This window comes from Scophthalmus maximus, chromosome 8 (assembly GCF_022379125.1).
Source record: "Scophthalmus maximus strain ysfricsl-2021 chromosome 8, ASM2237912v1, whole genome shotgun sequence".
Taxonomy (NCBI): Eukaryota; Metazoa; Chordata; class Actinopteri; order Pleuronectiformes; family Scophthalmidae; genus Scophthalmus; species Scophthalmus maximus.
Window position 1 is genome coordinate 5,807,675 of NC_061522.1, and position 22,735 is coordinate 5,830,409.

The window sequence follows — 22,735 nt, forward strand, 5'->3', positions numbered from 1 at the left end:
ATTTCCCCCCCAACTCCCTTTTGTGTAACTGATTTTCATAAACAGAGCTCGGGGTGTGGGGGATTATCCGTTTATGCTACTTAATATGATGATAATATCTCATCTTTGAAACATTACACAGCTTATTATCTGTTAGGAGTTATTGCCTGATCTGCCCGAGCTCCAGGCAAATATTTAGGTCATCATAATACAGAAATGTATAATTATCTGAATAATGCTTTGAAATAGGCGGGGGGAAATATTCCTTCCTCTGGTGCTCATTAGCAAGTGTGAATAACTATGCCAAGTTTTGGAAATATGAAGAGGAATCAGAAAAGCGGCGCTGTTTATTTGTTCATTTACGTTTCTCAGCATTCGGCCTGCTTCTGGTTTGAAGGGGTTGCCTAGTGTACAAAACATTTGATTCAAAAGTGAGGATTTGCAGTTTTCGTGCAGTGCCGAGCACTGAAATGATTATTTCAGGGAATATAAATCAATATTTAGAGGAACGGAGTTTAAAATTGACGTCACAGCCTTATCCTTGTGTGTGTGTGTGTTCAATGGCTCGGGCTGGTTATTCCTCGCCTCCCGAGTTGTTGATCATTCTAAAGTGGTGCTATCTTTTCCAACGCCGAAAAACTAGGAGGGGACCCACTTGGCCAATTTTCCATCGAGCACGCTCAGAACGAGTGGAAGGTCGCCGTCCGGAAGCCCCTGGACCGCGAAGAGAGGGACAATTATCTCCTCGACATCACTGCCAGTGACGGCGTCTTCACCGCCAAAGCCGTCGTGGAGGTCAAGGTGCTGGATGCCAACGACAACAGCCCCGCGTGCGAAAAGGTAGCCACTCTCCTCCCGCCCGTGTCGCGATCCCGGCAGTCGATTTCAGCTCCCGTGCCTTGTTCATCCCTCGAATTTTCTTCCCCTCTTCCGCTCTCCTCCTCCCTGCACCCGTGCCCCTCTCAGTCTCTGTACAGCGAGAGCGTCCCGGAGGACTCGGCCGCTGGCAGGCTCATCTTGCAGGTTTCTGCCACCGACGCAGACATCCGCTCCAACGCCCAGATCTCGTACGAGCTCCAGGGAGACGGGTCGGAATTGTTCGCCGTCGACTCCGACACAGGTGCGTTGTCGCAGTTCAGTGTGATGCTCTGCGGCCAATGAAAGACCATGATCTGAAACACTTTGCTCGCTTCCCGAAGCCATGCGTCCGATTTAGGACTTGGAAAAATGTTAGTTTTTTTATTGTTCATTCATTCAATCATTATCAGCCATGAAGGAGGCAATGTGGTTTTTCTTTTTGCCCAGTTGTTATTTACTTATTCATCTCTTGAGGAGCTGAAGAACATTCCCCCCCGCGGGCCCACTGAAAGGCCCATGGTGGCACTCGTAATAATATTACAGAGTTACACTTAAATTGAATTTATGGCCGCTATACTTTTTGGCCCCGCACATAATTTCTTCTGGGAGACCTTTCTAAATCAGACACCGCAGCCAGCATCCTGGGAACGGAGAGAGAGAAAGAAGAAGAAAAAGAAGGAAAGAAAAACAATGCAAAAATACATGCAAAGTAGAAATCATTAAAAAGGACAAAACAAACTCAAGCCCGTGAATATAAACAGCTACACACCACGTCTGCCGTTGCATAAAAATCCCCAAGTAACGGCTCAGGTTCGGCCGTGATTTGCCATTATTTGACCATCAACGCTGAGTTTCTAGCAGCAGGGCTACTTTTACTCGGAGGGCTGTAATTTTCCCCCAGTGCAGACTAGTGGGATTATTGCAGACGAGGACCGCCAAGAGGCTCGGGACTTCTTCCAGCGCGGCTGTGGTGAAGTTGGCTGCCTCACTTCCAAGACGATCGTAGCTGCCAGGCGCTGATGTTTTTCCTTCATGAGCCTTTTCTGTCTTTGGCTTCTCTCTCTCTCTCTCTCTCTCTCTCTCTCTCTCTCTCTCCCTCTCTCTCCTGTTGTGCTTCAATTACTTATTTATGTCCCTCTTCGCTCTCTCTTGAAAGCCATTAGTTGTTTAGACGCTTGCCACTTGGTTAGTAGAAAGGAGACACGAGGGCTACAGTGCTTCAGCGTGTCCGCGGTTCGCTCTCTTAAACCCAAACTCGGTCTCTTGATTCATTTCTTACGCAGATTCAATATTTGTTTGGAAAGTGAGCGGCTTTCGGATTTATTTATTTTCTAATGTCAGATGGCATCCCTCTGATCCCCAGATATGCGTGTGCATGTCTCTGTGTGTTTCGTACAATACCCCCGCTCTGTTCTGTCGGCCTGCAGGGGAGCTGAAGACGTCGCGGCCCCTGGACCGAGAGGAGCGAGACGAGCACCGGTTCAAAGTGCGGGCGGTCGACGGAGGCGGGCGGTACTGTGAGGCCGACGTCCACATCGCCGTGGAGGACGTCAACGACAACCCGCCGCAGTTCTCGGCCGACCCCTACGCCGTCACGGTGTTCGAGAACACAGAGGCGGGCACGTACGTGGCGAAACTGCAGGCGAGCGATATCGACACCGGTGAGCAAATTCAAATCTCAGTATTCACAGTATTACTTTGTGTAACATGGGTCTATGTTCTTCTCGCGGCACATTGACACAGTTTGATTTCAGGGAGTGACGGAGAAAGAGGAGGCTTTTGTTTTTCCGTGTCCCACTGTCACTACCGGACTTTAACGACTGTAGCTAACGACCTAATTCAGCTGAAGTTCGCTCCGTGACTTTGTTTTTTCGGCTCAATTTCCGAGTTCGCAGCTGGCGCGTTTTAAAAAACGCCAACCCTGTAAAAAAAAGGAAAAAAAGGGGGTTGTTAAACGTGCCACATTTCTCACAGTCGGCATCGGCTCTTGTGACTTTGGTTTCAAACCGATTCGACATGTGGAGAAGGCTCCAAGGCTTGGGTTATGACGGGCATATAAATAAATAGAACGTTTTGAACAATTAAGAATGAAACATTTTGCTCAACAAGAAAAAACCCTTGCCTTGGAATCGCACACAAGAATTCGCTCATTATTTCTAAAAAGGATTTTAGAAAGTGAATGCAAAGACGTGCAGTTTGGTAAAAACGATGTCCTCGTTATTAAATCATCACGATGTGGTCATTGAAATTTTAAAATATCATATTTTTTTTCCCCCTGAAGTAAAATTTAGATGAACTTTAGAGACCTTGTGGACTCTGAGGTGAATCTGTTCCCAAATCCAGTTGTAGATTCTGCTAATCCGTTTGGAGAGTTAATTATGAGTCAATATGCTCAAAATGCAATTAAAAAGTCACAATAAAGTAGCCTGTACTTACATATTTAAGGAATCTTTCAAACAGGGTTCATTCGCATCATGGTATATACACCATGCATATGCATCTGGGCTCAGCGCTGACTTACATTGCGCAGGTTATTATATTTCCATTATGCATTATACTAAGTGGCACCAGGGAGGGATAACAAATGTGGAATTTCATGAATGATAAACCCCTCAAATTAAAAGCTCCATTACACTCTAATGAAATTCTTCTCTCCTCGAGCTGAATTCTCAAAAGGGGCGAGTGCAAATTTCCTACTCGCCCGGCGCAAAGCCAGGGGGCCTCGTATCCGTCTCGGGCGTCCCCGGCCTTCCGCCGAGCGTCGTCCAGCCGACCAGAGTGTTTTTTTCTTTTTCTTTTAAACACGTGGATAAGACTGAGAACTTCCAATTCTGCCGTTTTAATAAATTCTCTTCAACTCCTGGAGACTTTAACCGGCGAGCCATTGAACCTGCCGCTCCAGATAACACCTTTAGTTTAGTGGAGCAGGTCATCTTAGTCATTTAGGTCATTTGAGAATTGATGCCCTCTCATTCTACCCACAGCTTGACAGAATGAAAGGGGATGCCAGAATTAAAATCGAGAGAGAAGCATTAAATGGTAAAAAAAAGAAGGAAAGTGCCGGTATTAAGACATTTCTTCCCCGAAGCTTTGCTGGCAAAATTCACATTTTGAATATCAAGGAGAAGGAGACCCGGAGGAAGGGCGGAGAAGAAAAAAAAAAAGGTGCTCCCCGCAGTTTAGCCAGGAGCAATAATTATTTCGAGTTACTCTGAGTGAAAGCACAAATGGGGGTTCGGTCAGTATTCATGTCACGCACATTGAGGGATCTGTTTTTATTTTCTTGTCGCTGTGTGTCAGTGTAGTCACGCTGCTTCTTCTGAACTCCATTTGGCCACGTCCCAGACAGAGAGGGTACGAGAAAAGAAATAGGCGTCGCGGCTTTGACCCAGTTCGCCCCCGGGCCCCCGCGCACACCGTCGCGCAAGCCCCACCGTCAGCATGCAAAGCCCGACGCAACCCCTCCTCCTGGGAGAAAAATAGTTGCTTTATCTTCCATTGATATTTGACTCATTCTTTGGCAGCGGTAGCCGCGTTGCCACATTGGCTGCGAGACGCCTCTGATGCTCGGCCACACCGCCGCTCCTCGGTTCAGCCTGCTGCCGCGTCTGAGCAGCAGCAGCGCTTCATCGGTGTGGAACAGTTATGAACCAGACAGACCCAGACCGTTGCCCTTGATCTGTGATAAACGAAAGTTATGCGAGCGCACATTCCTTCTTTGATTGTGCTTTTGGCCCTTATCGCTCCTCGCGCATCCGAGTGTCTCCCTTTGCCCTCTGCACCGCCCGTCTCCATATGATTTTTTTTCGTGTCGCTCCGTTGTAGAGGAATTTAATCATTTTACTGCCTGCGTCTACTTTAGTGCACGACAATCTTCCCTCCACAACTATTGGAACAAGTCTTAGACGCACCAGCCGTCCACAAATTGAAACCTGCCAGTGTTGCCCCAAAGATAAGATTGAAGTTGGCACCAGGGCGGCAACTCACGATTATTTTCATAATCGATTAATCTGTCGATTACTTTCTCGATCAATCGTCAAGTTGTTTGGTCCAAATTTTTTTCAAAAATGTCGATCGTGTTTCCCCAAAACTCAAAGATGATGTTTAGTTTTGTCCGCCCACATAAGATATTTAGTCCACCGTCTCAGAGAAGCAAAGAAACCGGAACATATTCACATTTAAATGGCTGAAATCTGAGAATTGAAGTCTTTCCTTAAAACTACTTGTCAATCGATTATCAAAATAGTTGGCGATTAATTTAGTAGTCGATGACTAATCGATCAACTGTTGCAGCTCTAGCTGGCACATTTGAATTTCTGTACAACACTGTCTTTGAGCTGCAACCAAAAGAAAATCTTTATATTGATTAATCTCCTGATAACGATCTTGATTATCACGTTCATTTTGTTTAGAAAACAACAATAACAAAAAGCCCATCTTAATGTTTAACAGCAAAACCCAAATATATTCAATCTTCTGTCAATCAAATAACCATCCCAGCTCCACTTTAATATTAAATGTTCCAGGCGTGGGGACTTAAATGAGCATGCAGTTATGAATTTATGTGTAGAAAGCAACATAGCCAATCATAATTAAACTCAAGTCTGTTAAAGGATGATCAAAGCAGATTAAAGTGACGGGAAGGCCATAGAAGAAGAGCTGCCGCCAGTCGCCTCTCTCCGGCACGATAGTGAGAGCCACGGAGGGAGGGGGGACGGACGACTTACCTGACAAATGGAAATATTGTGGCGCATTTCAAATGGGTGCCACCTGCAGAAAGGCATTATGATTATTATTGCGATCCGTCTCTGCCTCGTTGCTGCGAGCGCCCTGCCGGTGGGAGGACATGAGTTATGAGGACGGCAGGGATTAGACTTTTACGCCTCCCGTTTATAAGCGGGCGGTGTGTGAAAGACGGATGTTTTGGGATGAGAATAAAAGGGTAGAAGTCAAGAATCGATACATCAATATGAGAATCAATATGCTCGTTTACGCCCCGTACTTAAAGGAGTGTTTCTGTTGATGCGGCGATCAGTCTTATTGGTGATGATAACATTTCATCCGCCAGCTTAATTGCTTGGATGTGGGCGGTGGGTTAAACAAGGGGAGAGTCCAGACACCCCGAGAGGTATCACACCATCACTCATAGGAACATTTGCCAAAATGAAATGAAAAGATTCATGTTGTTCTGTTTTTTTTAAAAATTTAAAAATTTCCTTCCAGGTCTCAATAGCGACATCCACTACTCACTGGTCGATTCCGCCGACGGTTACTTCTCCATCGACGAGAGCTCGGGCGTGATCATCCTGGAGCGTCCCCTGGACCGCGAGGTGCAGCTGGTGCACGAGCTGCGGGCCCGCGCCAGCGACCAGGGCTCGCCGCGCCTCTCGTCGCTGTGCCACGTGGTGATCTCCGTCCTGGACATCAACGACAACCCGCCGGTGTTCGAGCACCGCGAGTACACGGCCACCGTGTCCGAGGACGTGGCCGCGGGCACGCAGGTGCTCCGGGTGCAGGCGGCCAGCCGCGACGCGGAGGCCACCGGGGAGATCTCCTACGGCATCATCAGCGGAAACGAGCACGGCATGTTCAGCGTGGACCCGCATACTGGTACGTGGTGGCGGGAAATAGATTACGACACAGTGTGCTTGTAATAGTGAGGTCGCTTTCAGACATGCACCCAAGTCCAGACGTTTCCCAGAGGCGCCGCATTGCGAGAATGTCCGAGTGAGCCCGTGTGAGAGTGACCCAGGGAAATCTCCGAAAGATTCACAGAGAGCGAGAAAAAAGAGCATCGCACAGTACCAAATGAATTTAAAATGAGCTCTGTGGAGTTAACAAATTCTGCTCTTCCGTCATCGCCACGGAGCTTTAAAAATGCAGTGGAATATCTAGAGTTGCATCTCCACACCAGTCGCGCTGTTGTTGAGTCTACAGCCTGCATTCCCGTCTCAACACAGATCATGGCATCGTGCCAAACGGCCAATGGGGATTAAAAGGCCAGTGTCAGTGAGCAGTCCGCGTTGAGACTTTAAAGAAAACAACAACCGCAAATAAAAACTGGACCCTCACTGACAGTCGCCTGAATTATCAAGAGATGAACCCCGTTCTGTTTCAGACGGGAACTGGGATTATTTCACCGTTCTGGTGTCTCGCTGCAAACTGTGATGCAAAATTAGAGCAGCAGAACAGAGCTCATCTTTTGTATTTCAAATGAGGGTCGATGAGGGATATGGAATTTTCCTTTCAGCTGAAAATGTTCCTGTGTAGACGTACAGACCCCATGTTGTATGAATGTGATAAACTCATGGACAAAGTGCTGATACTGAAGTAAGACTTCCTGTAATTATGACACCAGCGTGCGCACACACACACACACACACACACACACACACACACATACACACACTCCCTCCCCCCTCCCTGACGTCCTCCCGCCTCTCCGTCCCCAGGCGACGTCTTTGTGATCGAGCCGCTCGACTACGAGGTCTCCCACGAATACTACATCACCATCGAGGCCACAGACGGCGGCTCGCCGCCGCTCAGCGACATGGCCACCGTGAACATTAACCTGACCGACGTCAACGACAACCGGCCCGTCTTCAGCCAGGACGTCTACACGGCCGTCGTCAGCGAGGACACGGAGCTGGGGAAGACCGTGATGGCGGTAAGCGTACCGGCGCGCGCCGCCCTTCGGGACGTCGTGGTCACGTTCCGGCGAGAGCTCGTCGTGGGGAAGATAGCCCGTAATTGTGATAAAACTGCATTCAGGGTTGGGAGACATTTTAAATCTCTTTGTCTCTTAACCCCCCCCCCCCCCCCCCCAACTCAATCTGTCTGTTTGTTCACCTTTTCACTCTGTTGTTCATTTACCAGGACACACTTTATCACATATCTGCACCTGTGGCAAATCACCATCTGGTGGCACGGCGACATTAGCAGCGATGCTCTTCATGCTCCCTGCGCCCGCTGTTCTCCTGCGTGATCTGACACGCGCGCCCAAACGGTTTAATTAAAAGACGTTCGACTCGTTAGGCCCCGATTCAGAAATTAGACACTTTCCACCTTTTTGCATGTTCAAATTTTCACTCCATCTATTCCAACCTCTCCTACTTTCCCATAATAATAAAAAAAAAAACCCTCTTCGTATGGCACTTTATCTGCCGTCCAATGTACCATTCCGCCGACATTTTCATAAAATGTGATACCTCTCATTCTCTCATACATGGGAATCCTCACTGATTTCCCGAAGGATTCCTTTCAATATGCGACGGTTGGTGGGGCTTAGGATTTCGTCAACATGGCGTGCTTTTTTTATATGAAACGAGATATACCATGAGGGAAATAAACAGCCGACGCCGCGTCTGACTGTCTACCACCTTGAAAGTGCAGTGCGCCAATGATACGGGTGTTCCGTATGCCACGCACCCAAGGAATCGGCCCCGTCAACTTGCATGGTGAGGTTTTCCATATGGCTTCGTCATAACTTACCTCTGGGAATCAGAGGAGGCGTTAACTGTATTTACGAACTAAGTCAGCTAAAGCCCAGTGCGCGCTACATGTTCCTCTCACTAACAACTCGCCGGCAAAATCCCCAGATCAGAACCATCTGATCTGGGTATCTGTACGTTTGAATTTCTAACATAAGGCCTATCTGCAGAGGTGGGAAATTGTCAATCGAAGCCCCTCGACAGCAAAGGTTTGTTGATTGATTATTGTTTTTTGATCGATTCCAAAGGTGATGGCCGAGGACCTCGACGGACCCTCCTACGACCACGTGCGGTTCTCCATCGTGGAGGGAAACCAAGGCAGCCCCTTCACCATCGACCCGCTCCGGGGAGAGCTCAGAGTCGCTCGCCAGCTGGACCGAGAGCGAGTAAGAGAAAACCCGCAGATGCAACGCTGACCGTACACTCTGACTTAAATCCACCCGAGGAACTGATTGCAGTCTGTGCAGAATCCAGTCGGAGTCAAGTCGGGCCCTGATAGGAAGTGCTTGTTTACCGACCGCCGCTGCACTTATCGCTCGCAAAAGCAGCTTTTGCCCGCGTGTCCTGACCCCCCCCCGTCTCTTTCTCCCAGACTTCAGGGTACACTCTGACGGTGGTGGCCTCAGACAACGGGGCGCTCCCTCTTTCCAGCAGCGCCATGATCAACATCGACATCTCGGACGTCAACGACAACCCGCCCCTTTTCTCCCAGGCCAACTACAGCCTCATCATCCAGGTGAGCGGAGGGTTGGGGGCGTGTCTGTGCGGAGAGGGTGAGAATGAGGTATGAGACGGGAAGGAAGAAAGAGCGAGGGGGGAGGTGCAGGGGCGGGATTGGAGTGGACACAGAGAGAGAGAGAGAGAGGGATTAACAAGGAGGCATAATGGGAGAGTGTGCGACCAGAATGTCAAGAAGCGAGTGGGAGGAAGGAGCGAAAACAGAGGTAAGGAGAAGGGCGAGGGGGGTTGAAAAGACACAGGCTGCATCCAATGCATACGAATGCAGATGGAGGGTTTATGGGAACAGTTGATGCTGACGGTGGATGGCTGAGTGGAGTTGAAGGGAAATATGTGAAAGGATGAGAAGGAGGGAGACGCATCTGTATCCCTGTTTGGGACATCCAAAAAAAGGAATGACTGCAAAAGTCCGAGGGGGGGGGGGATTCATTTCCAATTTTCGAGTCGATTTAAGAGAAAAAGTAATTTAAGAGACACAGTGTGGGGGTGGGGCACAGTGCGTGTTGCAGACAGCTCAAACACTGCAGAATGAAACATCGCTTGGCCCCCGGAGAAAGTCCACACACTGGCTTCATTTAACACGTTGGAGCCGCGGATCAAGGTGAAGCGCAAAATCGCACCGAACCGGAAAAACAAGGAACGAACAAACGTGGGTACAAACGAATCCCACGCAAACTGTACACACCAGCAGGGATATCAGGAGAGGGATGACTTGGTATAAATCGACAGAAGGGACAGATCTGAAGCCCATTCATGCCGAGACAGGAGAAAACAACAAGACTCTCAACTGCGAAACTGACATATGGTCCCTTTCACCTGTATCTCATCAGAGGCCTGGCCACCGCGCCGGTGGGGCCGGCTGCTGGACGAGGACAACTGGCACAACACCAACATACCGGCAGGGGAACATTAACTCCTCTTTAACTGAACCCAAACCGTTTGAAGGGGCTCAATTACGGAAGCTGCTAGTCGACAGAGGCGGGATTTTGTAGTGACGGCAAAAGGCAAAGTCAAAAAGATCGCATCCGGATTTTAGTTGAAATGGAGTCGATCCGCTAGACAAGAGCATGAGTATGTGGCTGTGGAGACATCTGGTCCGGCCTCAAGACCCCCCACCACCTTCTGCCCTGGACATGAAGCCGCGACCCAAATTTCAGAAAAAGGAATACTCGCCACAAAATCCGTAGTCAATCATATTAATATAATCATATTTGCGTTTAGCCATGTTTTGCAAATGCTTGAGATGCGCGCGTTACTCTGACGCATGCCCACTCGCTGGGAAATGTGTCCTTCAAAATAATAGCGGCGCATTAAAAAAAACAAAAAAAACGTTAATGTTATTCCGTAGATTTTTGTGGCTCGTATCAATTATGATGGGGGTTTTTTTTTGTTGTCTTGTAAAATTATAATTTTTTTCCCCAGGCATAAATCCGCAACCCACTCAAAATGGCCCTGCGACCCACTTTTGGGTCGCGACCCACCAGTTGAGAATCACTGCTCTAAACCCGTATATATCGACCTCTTGTTGGTGCCAGAGGAAAAAGTCCAAGTGCAAGATTTTGTGCCAATCAATTTAGTCCGACCTTGAGATATTTCATAGGATAAGTGAAAACTTAGAGCTAAAGATTTTATAAAAATTACAAGTCCTGGCAGATATTTGAAGACTATTCCATCTCCCTCCTCCAGTTATGTGGGTTGCAAATTTATAACATTTCATAGTTAAACACCACGGAAGCGAACATCGTCATGACAAACCACCCGCAGACGTTCAACTCTCTCTCCTCCCCCCCTCTCGCATCCCACAGGAGCACCGGCCGAAAGGCACGAGTGTGCTTCAGCTCACCGTAACCGACCGCGACGCGTCCCACAACGGCCCGCCCTTCACCTTCGCCATCGTGGACGGGAACGAGGGCGACGCGTTCCACATCGATCAGCAGGGAGCTCTGGTCGCTGCGGGGGCGCTGAGCAGGAAGAGTAAAGAACACTACCTACTTCAAGCACAGGTGAGTCACGGCGGCGAGCAGAAAGCGCGAGTGGAGAGGTCGCATTGATTTAACTGTCGAGCCCCGATCTATTTGTCTTCTCCCTCTTCTCCCTCTCGGAGTCTTCCCCACTGACTCGCCGTCTCTTACTCCCTTTCTTTCCTCTGTTTCTGCGTATCCATCCTTTCGTCCCTCTAATTATATGTTCTAAACATAAAAGTGCACAGAAAAAAGGCTAAAAAACAACAGCTTCATACTAGAAGCTAAAATAAAACCCATTTGCTTTGAGTCGTCGCTGGGTGTTGACGTGTCGTCTTGGAGATAAAAACTGAAATGAGCAGATGGGATATGGGACGTAAGTGTGATGCAGACTCATACTTTTTTTCTGGCACATGTGACAGTGTGAAAGTTAAAGTGCGTGATCTGTAGATGTTGGACGAGCCGTCGACTCCGGGATGTCAGCAGGGGGGGGGAGAGAGCTTGACTGCCCTCTGCTGTTGGAAAAAAGCAATTATAAATATTAAAGTGGCCCCTTTTTTTTCTTCTCTTAGGTGTCGGACAGCGGCAAACCGCCGCTCCTTTCCACCGCCTTCGTCAGCGTTCGCATTATCGAGGAGAGCGTTTACCCTCCTGCCATTCTTCCCCTGGACATTTTCATCTCCACCGCCGGCGACGAATACGCCGGAGGCGTCCTGGGCAAGATCCACGCCACGGACCAGGACGTCTACGACACGCTCACCTACAGCCTCGCCCCCTCCTCGCCTCCCGCCGCCGCCGCCTCCGCGGACGAGGGCGGCGCCCTGTTCTCGGTCTCCGCCTCCGACGGCAAAGTGATCGCCCTGCGGCCGCTCGACGTGGGCCACTACCCCCTCAACGTGACGGTGACCGACGGGCGCTTCACCACGGCCGCTGACGTCACCGTGCACGTCCGGCAGGCGGCCCGCCAGGCGCTGGACAACTCCGTCGCCGTGCGCTTCGCCAACATCGCCCCCGAGGAGTTCATCGGGGACTACTGGCGCAACTTCCAGCGGGCGCTGCGGAACATCGCCGGGGTGAGGAGGAGCGAGGTGCAGCTGGTGAGCCTGCAGCCCTCGGAGCAAGGCGACCTGGATGTGCTGCTGACGCTGGAGAGGTCTGGCAGCCCCTATCAGTCTCAGGAGGTGAGAGCGACCGGAATGAGCTTGAATGTTTATTTGTTGCTGTTTCCATTCTACAGTATGTTGAGGCAGATTTTATTAACATGATTTTGAGTAAAACACGAAAGAAAGTCTTCACGTCTGGAAAGCTCGAACGACAGACTGTTTAAAACAGAATCACCGAAACGATTTACGGAACATCTGTATTATAATTCATCCTAGGGCTGCAACTAACGATTATTTTCATTTTCGATTCATCTTTCCATTATTTTCTTGATCAATCCGATTAGTTGTTTGGTCCATAAAATGTCATAAAATTGTGAAAAATGTCGATCGTGTTTACCGAAACCCCAGGATGATGTTCTGTATTGTCCAAAAACAAAAGATATTTCACAGAGGAGCGACGAGACGAGAGGATATTCACATTTAAGAAGCTGAATTCCTAGATTTTGGACTTTTCCACCCCTGAACACTACTTGAATCGAGTTATCGATGATCAAAATAGTTTAGTGATTTAGTAATCGATTACTAATTGATCAACTGCTTCAATCTAATTCATCCACTCAAATAGTTGAGCGGTCGGCTGATGGTTTCGGCTCTAAACATGTTTTGATGGGTTTGATGAGTAGGACGACAAAAGAAGACGACATTGTGTAAAACGAGAGAAGCACACAGACGTCACGTGGAGATACGCGCATATGTTGCCATCTCCCACCCCCTTTTAAATCCAAATGGGCTTGTGCCTTGGTGGATTGTTTCAGCTCCTCCGTGATTGTTTGGCATGTTTGCTTTACAAACGACTTCAGCCAATTAATCAGTCATCGACGTCGCCGCCGCCTCTCGGTTTTTGTCCGTCTCCTCCACAGGTCGTCTTCCGCAAGCTGAACTCCTCCGCCGCCGTCATCGAGGAGATGACGGGCGTCCGGATCGTCCGGGTGGTGCAGAAGCTGTGCGCCGGGCTGGACTGCCCGCTGCCCTTCTGCGACGAGCTCGTCTCCCTGGACAGGGCGGCCATGTCCACCTACAGCACGGCGCGCCTCAGCTTCGTCACGCCGCGGCACCAGAGGACCGCGACCTGCCAGTGTGACGGTAAACCGATCACACCAGCGTACGCGTTTGTCTTTTTCGCGCGCGCCGTCTCGCATTCTGACCACCGGGTCTGCTCTGGTTCGTAGGCGGCAGCTGTCCTGTGCTGAACAACCTGTGCGAGAACAGCCCCTGCCCCGAGGGCATGGAGTGTGTGGCCGACCCCAGAGCCACCGTGTACAGCTGTGTGTGTCCGGAAGGCAAAAAGGGCAAATGCTCCGGTAAGACCGCTCGCACCTCTCTTATCTGCGTCTCTCTCTCTCTCTCTCTCTGTATCTTTGTCCTCGCTTATCTCAAATGAACCTCCCGTCGCTTCCTATCAGATGGCCACTCACTGACGTTCAGCGGCAGCGGCTACGTGAAATACCATCTGATGGAGAACGAGAACAAGGAGCTGATGAAACTGTCCCTGAGGCTCCGGACCTTCTCCAGCCACGCCACCGTCATGTACGCCAAAGGGACGGACTACAGCATCCTGGAGGTAAATGTTTGTGTGTGGGCGGGTGTATCTGTCATAACCATACATTTATCACCGACACCATAACCTTGCCTATCATAATAGTATAGAGCGACTGACCACCCAGCGTTTCCATATCAGCAGGGCTTAACAAACACAGGCGACTCCCCCCCCCCCCCCCCCCCCTCCTCCCTCGATCCTCGTGTGCAGCAGCCCAACTATTACTGACGGGTTCAAAAAGCCACTTTTAAAAAGAGCTCCTCACATGAGGGACTATGGGAATGCGGTGGTGGTGGTGGTGGGTTGACGAAAACACACACACACACACGAGCTATTTCCGTACTGGGAGGGAAGCAGAGAGCAGTTTTCCACACATTCCTTTCAGAGTCTTGTCTGGCACGGCAGTCTGCGCGGCCAGAACTGAAAACTGAAATGTTGTGTTGTCCATCAGACGTCCATGTAAGGCTTCAATATATCCACAGCGTGGTACGTTAATTTTACACGTGTGAACAGAAGTTATATTGGGGTATTGTTATTACATAAAAAATAAAAAACCGCTGCCCCCTCGGAGAGGGAGTGATTTATCATTTCTGACATTAACTTCATCGTTTGATCAGAATTTCTCCACCATCACCATCATTTTATCTTGTGGAGTTTGAATCAACTCTTACATATCTGTATACCATGTCTCTAAAACAGATCGTGAACGGCCGCCTGCAGTACAAGTTCGACTGCGGCAGCGGCCCCGGCCTGGTGTCGGTCCACAGCGCGCAGGTCAACGACGGCGAGTGGCACACCGTCTCGCTGGAGGTGGACGGCAACTACGCCAAGCTGGTGCTGGACCGGGTGCACGCCGCCTCGGGCACGGCGCCGGGCACCCTGCGCACCCTCAACCTCGACAACAGCATCTACTTCGGCGGCCACGTGCGGCAGCTCGCCTCCTCGTCCTCCTCCTCCTCCTCCCGCCACGGACGCAGCCTGCCCGTCACCAACGGGCTCCGCGGCTGCATGGAGGCCATGGCCCTCAACGGCCAGGAGCTGCCGCTCAACACCAAAGCCCACCGGGCCCACGCCGTGCTGGAGGACATCGTGGACGTGGCGCCGGGCTGCGCACTCGCGCCCGCCGAGAGTTGCTCCAGCAACCCCTGCACCAACGGCGGGAGCTGCATCTCGCTGCCTAACGGAGGTACACAATGTCCCGCTCGAGCTCATTTTCACGCCCACTCAGATACTTGCGTCGGCGCTGCTCTATTTGAATTTCCAGTTCTCCTTTTGTTCAGCACATGCACAGTTTCATAATTCTGGAGGAGGTCAAGGAGTTTTCAACCCTGAATTATTGATTTGAGCGTCTACAGCCGCCTGCAAATCAGTCTCGAGCTACAACAGTTAATCCATTACTCAATTAATCGCAAACTGTTTTGATAATCGGTTCAAGTAGTTTTTATGAAGAAAATGAGTCAAAATTCTCTGATTTCAGCTTCTTAAATATGAAGATTGTCTGGTTCCTCTCCTCACATCTTTGGTGTGTGGACGAAACCAAACATCATCTCATAAAACAACTAATCGATTAATCGAGAAAATAATCGACAGATTAATCGATTATGAAAATAATCATTAGTGGCAGCCGTAAATCAGTCACAGCGTCTTTTCTGTTGCTCGCAACCAGGAGCATAAATTCTCACATTTGCCATATTTGAAGAGGTGCATCAGGCTTTTCAGCTGTTGATTTACAGTGTGTTTTTCTCCTTGCTGTTTTGTTTCCAGTATCTCCAGTTCTGTGTTGAGTTTCAGAGCCATCAGATTAATTACAGTCAAGTCCAAAAAGTAGTAACGAGCACATACAAGCTGTGTTGTTGACGTTTATGCTAAGAAAATGTTAAATTATGCACGTTTACCAGGCGAGCCATGAAAGTGAAGGTGCCAGTATTCTTTTAATTTTCTTGCCGTGACCTCAGTGTGTCGCCGACCTTTCACTTGTTCAGACAGACGAACGCGGCCACAGCGGCTGTGAGAACTTTTGTTCTAGTTTTTTTTTCTGAAACGGGACACGTTGCTCCGCTCCGCTCTTTGCTTTTCTCCGACCCCACAGGCTACTTCTGCAAGTGCGCTGCCTCTTTCGTGGGCACCCACTGTGAGATCGGCATGAGCCCCTGTGCCTCCAACCCCTGCCTGTACGGAGGCACCTGCGTCCCCCGGGCCGGCGACTTCTACTGCCAGTGCCGAGGGCAGTACTCAGGACAGAGGTAGGACAACTTTTTATCTCTTTGGTCGCAGGTGTAAATAGAAAAAAAAGGTGAACCACAAATATCCACAAAACGTGCAACATTGAAGGACGTTTGTCACAAAGACGACGCAATGAGGAAAGATTAAATTGTTTTGATACTGAATAGTGATATTTATTGTTTAGTAATGATCCGATTTTTAGTCCAAACCCGACCAGCAGTTGACGATGTCTGACGCACTTCAATGCCTCTAATTTAAAATGTTTACACTCACCGTCTTACCGATAAACTTTCACAACAGTCTTTCCTGCATCAAAATAAAACCTGCATTTGGAATTTTAACAAATTCGCTGCCTGAGTCTTTCACGTCTCAGCAGTGGTGCTTCTTTCTCTGACGTGACCTCGTCTTTGAAATCAGGTGCCAGTTGGGGCCGTACTGCAGAGACAACCCCTGTAAGAACAGTGGGAAGTGTATCGACAGTCTGGATGGTCCCGTGTGCGAGTGCGACGCAGGTTTCCAGGGGGACAGGTTTGTCTGACTTTTAAATTCAAATTCTCGAACTCACCAATCGTGTTGATTTAATATTTTCCAATCTGATCAGTCTGGAAAGATGAGTTTGTAAAAAGACAGTATGCCATCCCGTGTCTTGTGCAGGTGTCTGAGCGACGTCGACGAGTGCATCAAGAACCCCTGCGCCAACAGCGGCCTCTGCCAGAACACGTACGGCTCCTACAAGTGCAACTGCTCGCTGGGCTTCAGCGGGCCGACGTGCGAGCTGCGCGCCGAGGTGCGCAACGAGTTCGTCTCCACCTCGTGGAACATCGGCCTGGAGGAGGTGATCGGCATCGTGGTGTTTGTCTCCAGCATCTTCATCCTGGTCCTCCTCTTCATCATCGTCCGCAAGAGGGCGTGCCGCCGCAGGTCGAAGGGCGGCGGCGGCGACGACAAGCGCCTCGGGGGCTCCGGCGTGCCCCACTCCTTCCTGCAGAGGCCGTACTTTGACGCCAAGCTCAACAAGAACATCTACTCCGACATCCCGCCCCAGGTGCCCGTGCGGCCCATCTCCTACACGCCCAGCATTCCGAGCGACTCGCGCAACAACCTGGACAGGAACTCGTTCGAGGGCTCGGCCATCCCGGAGCACCCGGAGTTCAGCACCTTCAACCCCGACTCTGTGCACGGCCACCGCAAGACCGTGGCCGTCTGCAGCGTGGCGCCCAATCTCCCCCCGCCCCCGCCCTCCAACTCGGTCTCCGACAGCGACTCCATCCAGAAGCCCAACTGGGATTATGACTACGACAGTAAGTTTGCTTCTGTGAGGCCGCAGCTTTATTAAAGCGTGTTTTTTTTTTTTTCTTATTTCTCCTGCAATGACATTATTTGCATTTACCTCCGTTGGTAGTATGTTCTTTTAATGTTGGTGCACATATTATTAATGTAAACCTGCCCCCGAATAGAGGATGATTTAAAGTCATGACTTTCTGTGGAATGGGGTTGTGATAATAATTAATGCAATTCTGGGTAATCATTTTCTCTTATGATCTTTTTGGAGAAGGCCGATGTAGGTATTAAATTGGTACGTGTCCAGTTACAGTTATTTAGTTAAAATGTTTTCTCCAGGCAAACAGCATATACACACTGTATGGACGTTAAATAAATAATGAGTGAATATTTACTTGGTTTTAAAAGGGGCAGATCTTTGAGGTACATTCCTCTGGAGGTAAACAACTGCTCATAAACTCCACACAACAAACTCAAGTTTATTTTAAATAACTGAAATAACAGAATTTTGAATCAAAATCATGCAGCTCCCTCCAGGAAACCTGCAGGAAAATTAAAATAAAGTGGTGTTGCCCGAGTTAATCCCCAACTGAAGAACATCCATGGTGGTTTTGCGTCCGTTGCTCTCTGCCCCACTCTCTGCGTTGCTACGAGGCCCAGTTCATCACATACATTTACACAGACTTGTTAAAACCCTATAATCAACTATAATCAGTAGCTTTACACTCAAACTGTCCTGTGCTTCCCTCCACTAGCCAAAGTGGTGGACCTGGATCCCTGCCTGACCAAGAAGCCCGTGGAGGAGAGCGCGTGTCACCCCTACAACACCAGGGGCAGCATGTCCGAGGTCCAGTCCCTCAGCTCCTTCCAGTCCGAGTCCTGCGACGACAACGGTAAAGCTGCCGTCCAGCATCTACTGTGTCCAGACACACAGTCGTTTGATTTGACACAAGTCGTACATGTATGAAAAAAAAATGTCACTTTTGTCAGTTGGGATGAGTTATTGTGTTGACCAGCAGTGTTGACTCTTTCTCTGCATGCTCAGGCCCCAAAGTGTTTGCTCTGGGCGGTCACAATCTTCTTCCTCTTGTTCTTCTTCTTCTCTCTCTTTGCTGCGGGGCATCAGCTCCCATATGGATCAAATCAGTCCACAGGTCCAGAACAAGGTTTTAAGATAGGGGAGGTCCAGCCTGTAAGTCCTTTAGTCACGAACGGTACAGACGGAAGCAATCACAACAACTTGTACTGTGTAATTCTCCTGGGTTTATATATATTTTATATATATATATATATATATTTTGTTTTCTTCCATTTTTAATCATTCCGATACCGTCTTCCATTGAGCTCGTCTCATTCCAACCCGTGCGTCATCAGGAGTTCGATGACTTGCTCATACAGCGGTGCCGTTGTGTCTGAGCGTCCCGCGCGTCACCACCGCGTTCTCGTTGATTTATTTTCATTTTATTCACAAGCATGTCTTTTCTTTTTATCTTTTTCCTTTTTGTTTTGTCTTTCCGTTTCTTTTTCTTCAAAACAAAGCCACAAACGGACGTTTAAAGCGAACACCAAGGTACATGTCACGTGTTCTGCCAGCTCCTCCTCATGTCATACTTATTTACCCAGTGTGTCGTCATCGTCACGATGAGGATCGTGCTGCTCATAAGTCATCACACACACACACACACACACACACACACACACGGAGGCTTTTGATCTGTGTTCGGGGTTTGTGAATGCGTCCATGTCTCCAGGGAATTTCACTGATTCTTCCATCTGTACTGCCGATGGCGCCCAGTAGCATTCAGTATGTTGTTGTTGTTGTTGTTGTTGTTGTGTTACCTCGCACGAACAAAACCAGACTCCCCCCTTCCCCCCGCACACTCACTGTGTCGCCTTCCACCATTGTTTCGCGCCCAGCCATGAACCCCCCCCCCCATCCCAACATTCAGACTCAGAAATTGAAAAGTGTCCGGCAACACGGACGGCGACGTTTGTGGGAAGTGTCGCTTGTGTCGGCAACTCCCCCGTCCGCCGTGCCACCCTCTCCATGTGTGTTTGTCGTCGTATTCATTAGGAAATCATTCGTATTAATGTGAGCTCTCTCCCCCCCCCTCCCCTCACCCCTCACAAGCCTCCGTAGTGACAGTGATCCACCATGTCAACTCTGCCGTTGACACGGTGGGAGGAGAAGGTACTCACTCATTTTTTTTTTTACTTTTTTTCCCGTCTGCCTCTCGTTTTGTATTTGGTGTGGGGTTGTAAGCGCTGCCATTATCTTACACTGACGAGCCTCCGCCCAGGCCTCTCTTTTTTGTTTAATAACCGAGCTGCTAATTAAACACGTACAAAACGCTAATTTCAATTAAACGGGCGCAGAAGTGTCGCCCGCATTGATCTCCGCCGGCCTCCGATTTACGCGACTCGAGGCGTCTTGTTTAAGAAAATGGCAAAGCTGTTCAGGAAACGAATCCGTCCCTCCTCCTCCTCCTCCTCCTCCTCCTCCTCATCACCACCATCACCATTTTGTCTTTCAGCGTGTTCATCGTCCTCATTTCATTTTGTGTTCTCAGCCGAGTGGTCCTTCCTCTCAGCTTCTAACGTGACTTGTTCTTTCTCCTCCTCCTCGCCTCACATAAAGAGTCTTTTCTGGCTCATGATCTCAAGAACCCAAGAGGTGACTCTCTTTTTTATTTCTCTCTCTCTCTCTCTCTCTCTCTCTCTCTCCCCTTCGTCTTTGTTTGCCTGCTGTACTCTGGTGTTACCCGTGACCCCGACCCCCCCACCCCTCTTAACTCCTAACCACTAACCTCAGAGCGTAATGAGGAGCGAGGTAAACCCCCTCGCAGAGACAAAAAGCCGCTGTGACACTGAGCTCTTTCTGCACCGGTGGGTCTCATGAGGTGTCCCCGGCTCTCCTCCGTCAGATTATTTATCCCCCCCCCCCCCCAAAAAAAAAAAACAACATTCCCATGCATGGCTTTGATGTGGTGACAACAGCAGAGGAAAAAAATGTTAATCCGAGTGTTGTGTGATTAAAAAGGTTCTCGGTAACTAACTGGAGTTATCCTCAGTCGTTCGTGTGTCTTGTGTGTAACTGCAGTAAGTATCTTCAAAAGACTCCAGACCCCCGAAATTTACTGTTTGATCAACCGGTTTTGTTTAATCTTCAGTATTTTTTTCTAAAAATGGAGGCCTGTTGAAGAATGTCATATAACTCCTCACTGAGCTTGCATACGCAATATATAGGTACATATTGAACTTTTAGAATATTGCTATTGATAAAAATTATGTCGCTGTAATTATTGTTATTGTTTAATCGCCCAGCCCCTGAGTCACCCACACCTCTCGATGGAAGCATGCCCGTTTGAAAAATGTAAGAAAAATAAACTCCCACGACAGGAGACCCGTGACATCGCTGTGGGGACGGGGTCAGCGCGTCGCCGCCAACTTATTTAGAATTGGTCACATCCCTGAGTTCAGCATTAGTCATTACACGTACACATATTTCCGACATAGTTCGTATTTCCGAGAAATAACTGAAGGAATGCATCAAGGCAATTGAATTCAGAATAGTTTCCCCCCCCCCAACCCAACACTGTCTTAAAGTTTGTGAATGTGTGCAGTTGCTCTCACAAAGTGGTGTGAAGTCAGTTGTGTATTAATGAAGTCTTTGTGTTTGGTGTGACGTTGTACCTGTTGTGTTCCTGTTGCATGGTGTGGGATTTTAACATTAACATGAGCGTTAATAACCGGGTGTGATGCGTTGGTTGGTACCGGACACTGACGCTTGCTCTTCGTTCCCTGACAGGATACCACTGGGACACGTCTGATTGGATGCCAAGTGTTCAACTTCCTGGAATCCAGGAGTTTCCACAGTATGAGGTTGTGGAGGCGCCCGCCCCTCTGTACAGCGACCAGAGTGCCATCGACACCGACTACTATCCCGGCGGCTTCGACATTGAGAGCGACTTCCCCCCGCCGCCGGAGGACTTCCACGCCAACGACGACCTGCCGCCGCCGCCCCTGCCGGAGTTCGCCGACCGCTGCGACACGCTGCGGCCCCCGGGCAGAGACTTGGACCCGTCTGGCACAGGCGGCTCGGGCGGGGTCCGCCAGCGCCCGGCCATGCCCCAGCTCTACAGCCTCAACCAGTACCTGCCGCAGCACTCCTACCCGGGCGACGGGGGCGACGCCGAGGGCCAGGGGGCCACCTCCACCTCGGCCAACACCACGCCTGCCTCCACCTTGGGCACCGGCGGCTACCGAGGCGGCTACGCTCTGGGCTGCGGTCTGGACTTTGACTCGTCGGCTCTGGACAACATGTCCCTGTCCCTGTACACGTCCACAGCCTCCTGCTCGGACATGTCGGCGTGCTGCGAGGAGTCCGAGGCGATGATCAGCGACTACGAAAGCGGCGACGAGGGCCACTTTGAGCGGCTGGCCATCCCGGCGCTGGACTCCCAACAGCACACTGAAGTCTGACACTGGATCCAAACAAAAGTGCCTGAACCCACAGCTTACACCTAATGTCAGCCCCCCCCCCCCTCACACACACACACACACACACACACACACCACCCACACACTGACTTCACACAACACACACACACACGTATGCACACACACAGTGAATTGAGTGACAACACAGTGCGTCGTTGAGATTGGCCGCCAGTCGGCTGAGAAAACCCGGAGAAGCTGCAGAAGAAACTCTGCAGCGTCTTTTCGCGTCTTGCTCAGCCCGACCATTCCCCCCCCCCCCCCCACCCCCTCTTTGTCCGGCGGTGCTTTCGCTTTAAGTAGCCGTCATCTCACACAGGAAGTCGATCGTCCGAAGAATCAACACATTTCAATGTACAACAGGAAAAAAAAAAATCATCATGAAAAAAGAGAAAAAAAGAAAAGAATATTTCACCGCAAAATCTTTCTGTTTCCATAAATAAAACCAAGCAAGATGTTTTTTATACAAGTCCTCATATTCAATGTAAATTTCAGTGTACAGTTTTGATTTCAAAGTTTACTAGGTTTTGTAGATATTCTATGCTTTTATTTTCGAGAAAAAACAAAAGAAGAGTTAAATGGTGTGACATTATCAGCCTTACTGTGCTTAACATTCACTAGAAGAGAAAAAAGAAATGTTGGAAAAAAAGAGAGAGAAGAGCGTGGCTTTCCCCCGCACGCGGTGTACCCGTCAAGTGTATCATCTCCTGCTCATTTCAAAAAAAGGGTCTTCAGTGAACGACTGCATATTCTCGTGTTGTTGTTGTTGATGTTGTTTTTATTTTTCATGTTTGTTTGTACATTTTGACTTCGGAACCTTCTTTATTTTTCCACCAAGAAAACGGGACCCAATATATTTATAGTTGCAGACTTATCCATGGACACGTGACTTTTTCAGGTGTCCGTGTGTGTGTGAGCAAACGCTATGGTCTTGTTAAGGTTTTTATTGAATACTGCCACGAGCTCACGCTTTCCTACTGGCAATAAATTATTCCTAAAAAAAAAATA

The 22,735-nt window shown here is 49.3% G+C and overlaps 1 protein-coding gene across 7 annotated transcripts in view; it reads left to right on the top strand.

Moving 5' to 3' along the window:
• fat1a (FAT atypical cadherin 1a) overlaps positions 1 to 22,735 on the top strand; it is a 75,388-nt gene extending 52,653 nt beyond the window's left edge. For 3 of the 7 annotated variants that reach the window (XM_047333677.1, XM_035636456.2, XM_047333679.1), the window contains 20 exons: positions 623 to 819; positions 946 to 1,099; positions 2,265 to 2,498; positions 6,061 to 6,447; positions 7,290 to 7,504; positions 8,576 to 8,713; positions 8,920 to 9,063; positions 10,871 to 11,068; positions 11,599 to 12,207; positions 13,050 to 13,272; positions 13,359 to 13,490; positions 13,593 to 13,750; positions 14,426 to 14,912; positions 15,816 to 15,969; positions 16,367 to 16,477; positions 16,604 to 17,250; positions 17,986 to 18,123; positions 19,362 to 19,421; positions 19,869 to 19,904; positions 21,039 to 22,735. In XM_047333677.1, the coding sequence (XP_047189633.1) occupies positions 623 to 819; positions 946 to 1,099; positions 2,265 to 2,498; positions 6,061 to 6,447; positions 7,290 to 7,504; positions 8,576 to 8,713; positions 8,920 to 9,063; positions 10,871 to 11,068; positions 11,599 to 12,207; positions 13,050 to 13,272; positions 13,359 to 13,490; positions 13,593 to 13,750; positions 14,426 to 14,912; positions 15,816 to 15,969; positions 16,367 to 16,477; positions 16,604 to 17,250; positions 17,986 to 18,123; positions 19,362 to 19,421; positions 19,869 to 19,904; positions 21,039 to 21,712 (5,096 nt within the window). In that variant the 3' untranslated portion in view covers positions 21,713 to 22,735. Of the gene's footprint in view, positions 1 to 622; positions 820 to 945; positions 1,100 to 2,264; positions 2,499 to 6,060; positions 6,448 to 7,289; positions 7,505 to 8,575; positions 8,714 to 8,919; positions 9,064 to 10,870; positions 11,069 to 11,598; positions 12,208 to 13,049; positions 13,273 to 13,358; positions 13,491 to 13,592; positions 13,751 to 14,425; positions 14,913 to 15,815; positions 15,970 to 16,366; positions 16,478 to 16,603; positions 17,251 to 17,985; positions 18,124 to 18,356; positions 18,423 to 19,361; positions 19,422 to 19,868; positions 19,905 to 21,038 lie in introns of all 7 variants that reach the window. The other 4 variants (XM_047333680.1, XM_047333681.1, XR_007031308.1 and 1 more) reach the window with 3 other exon arrangements.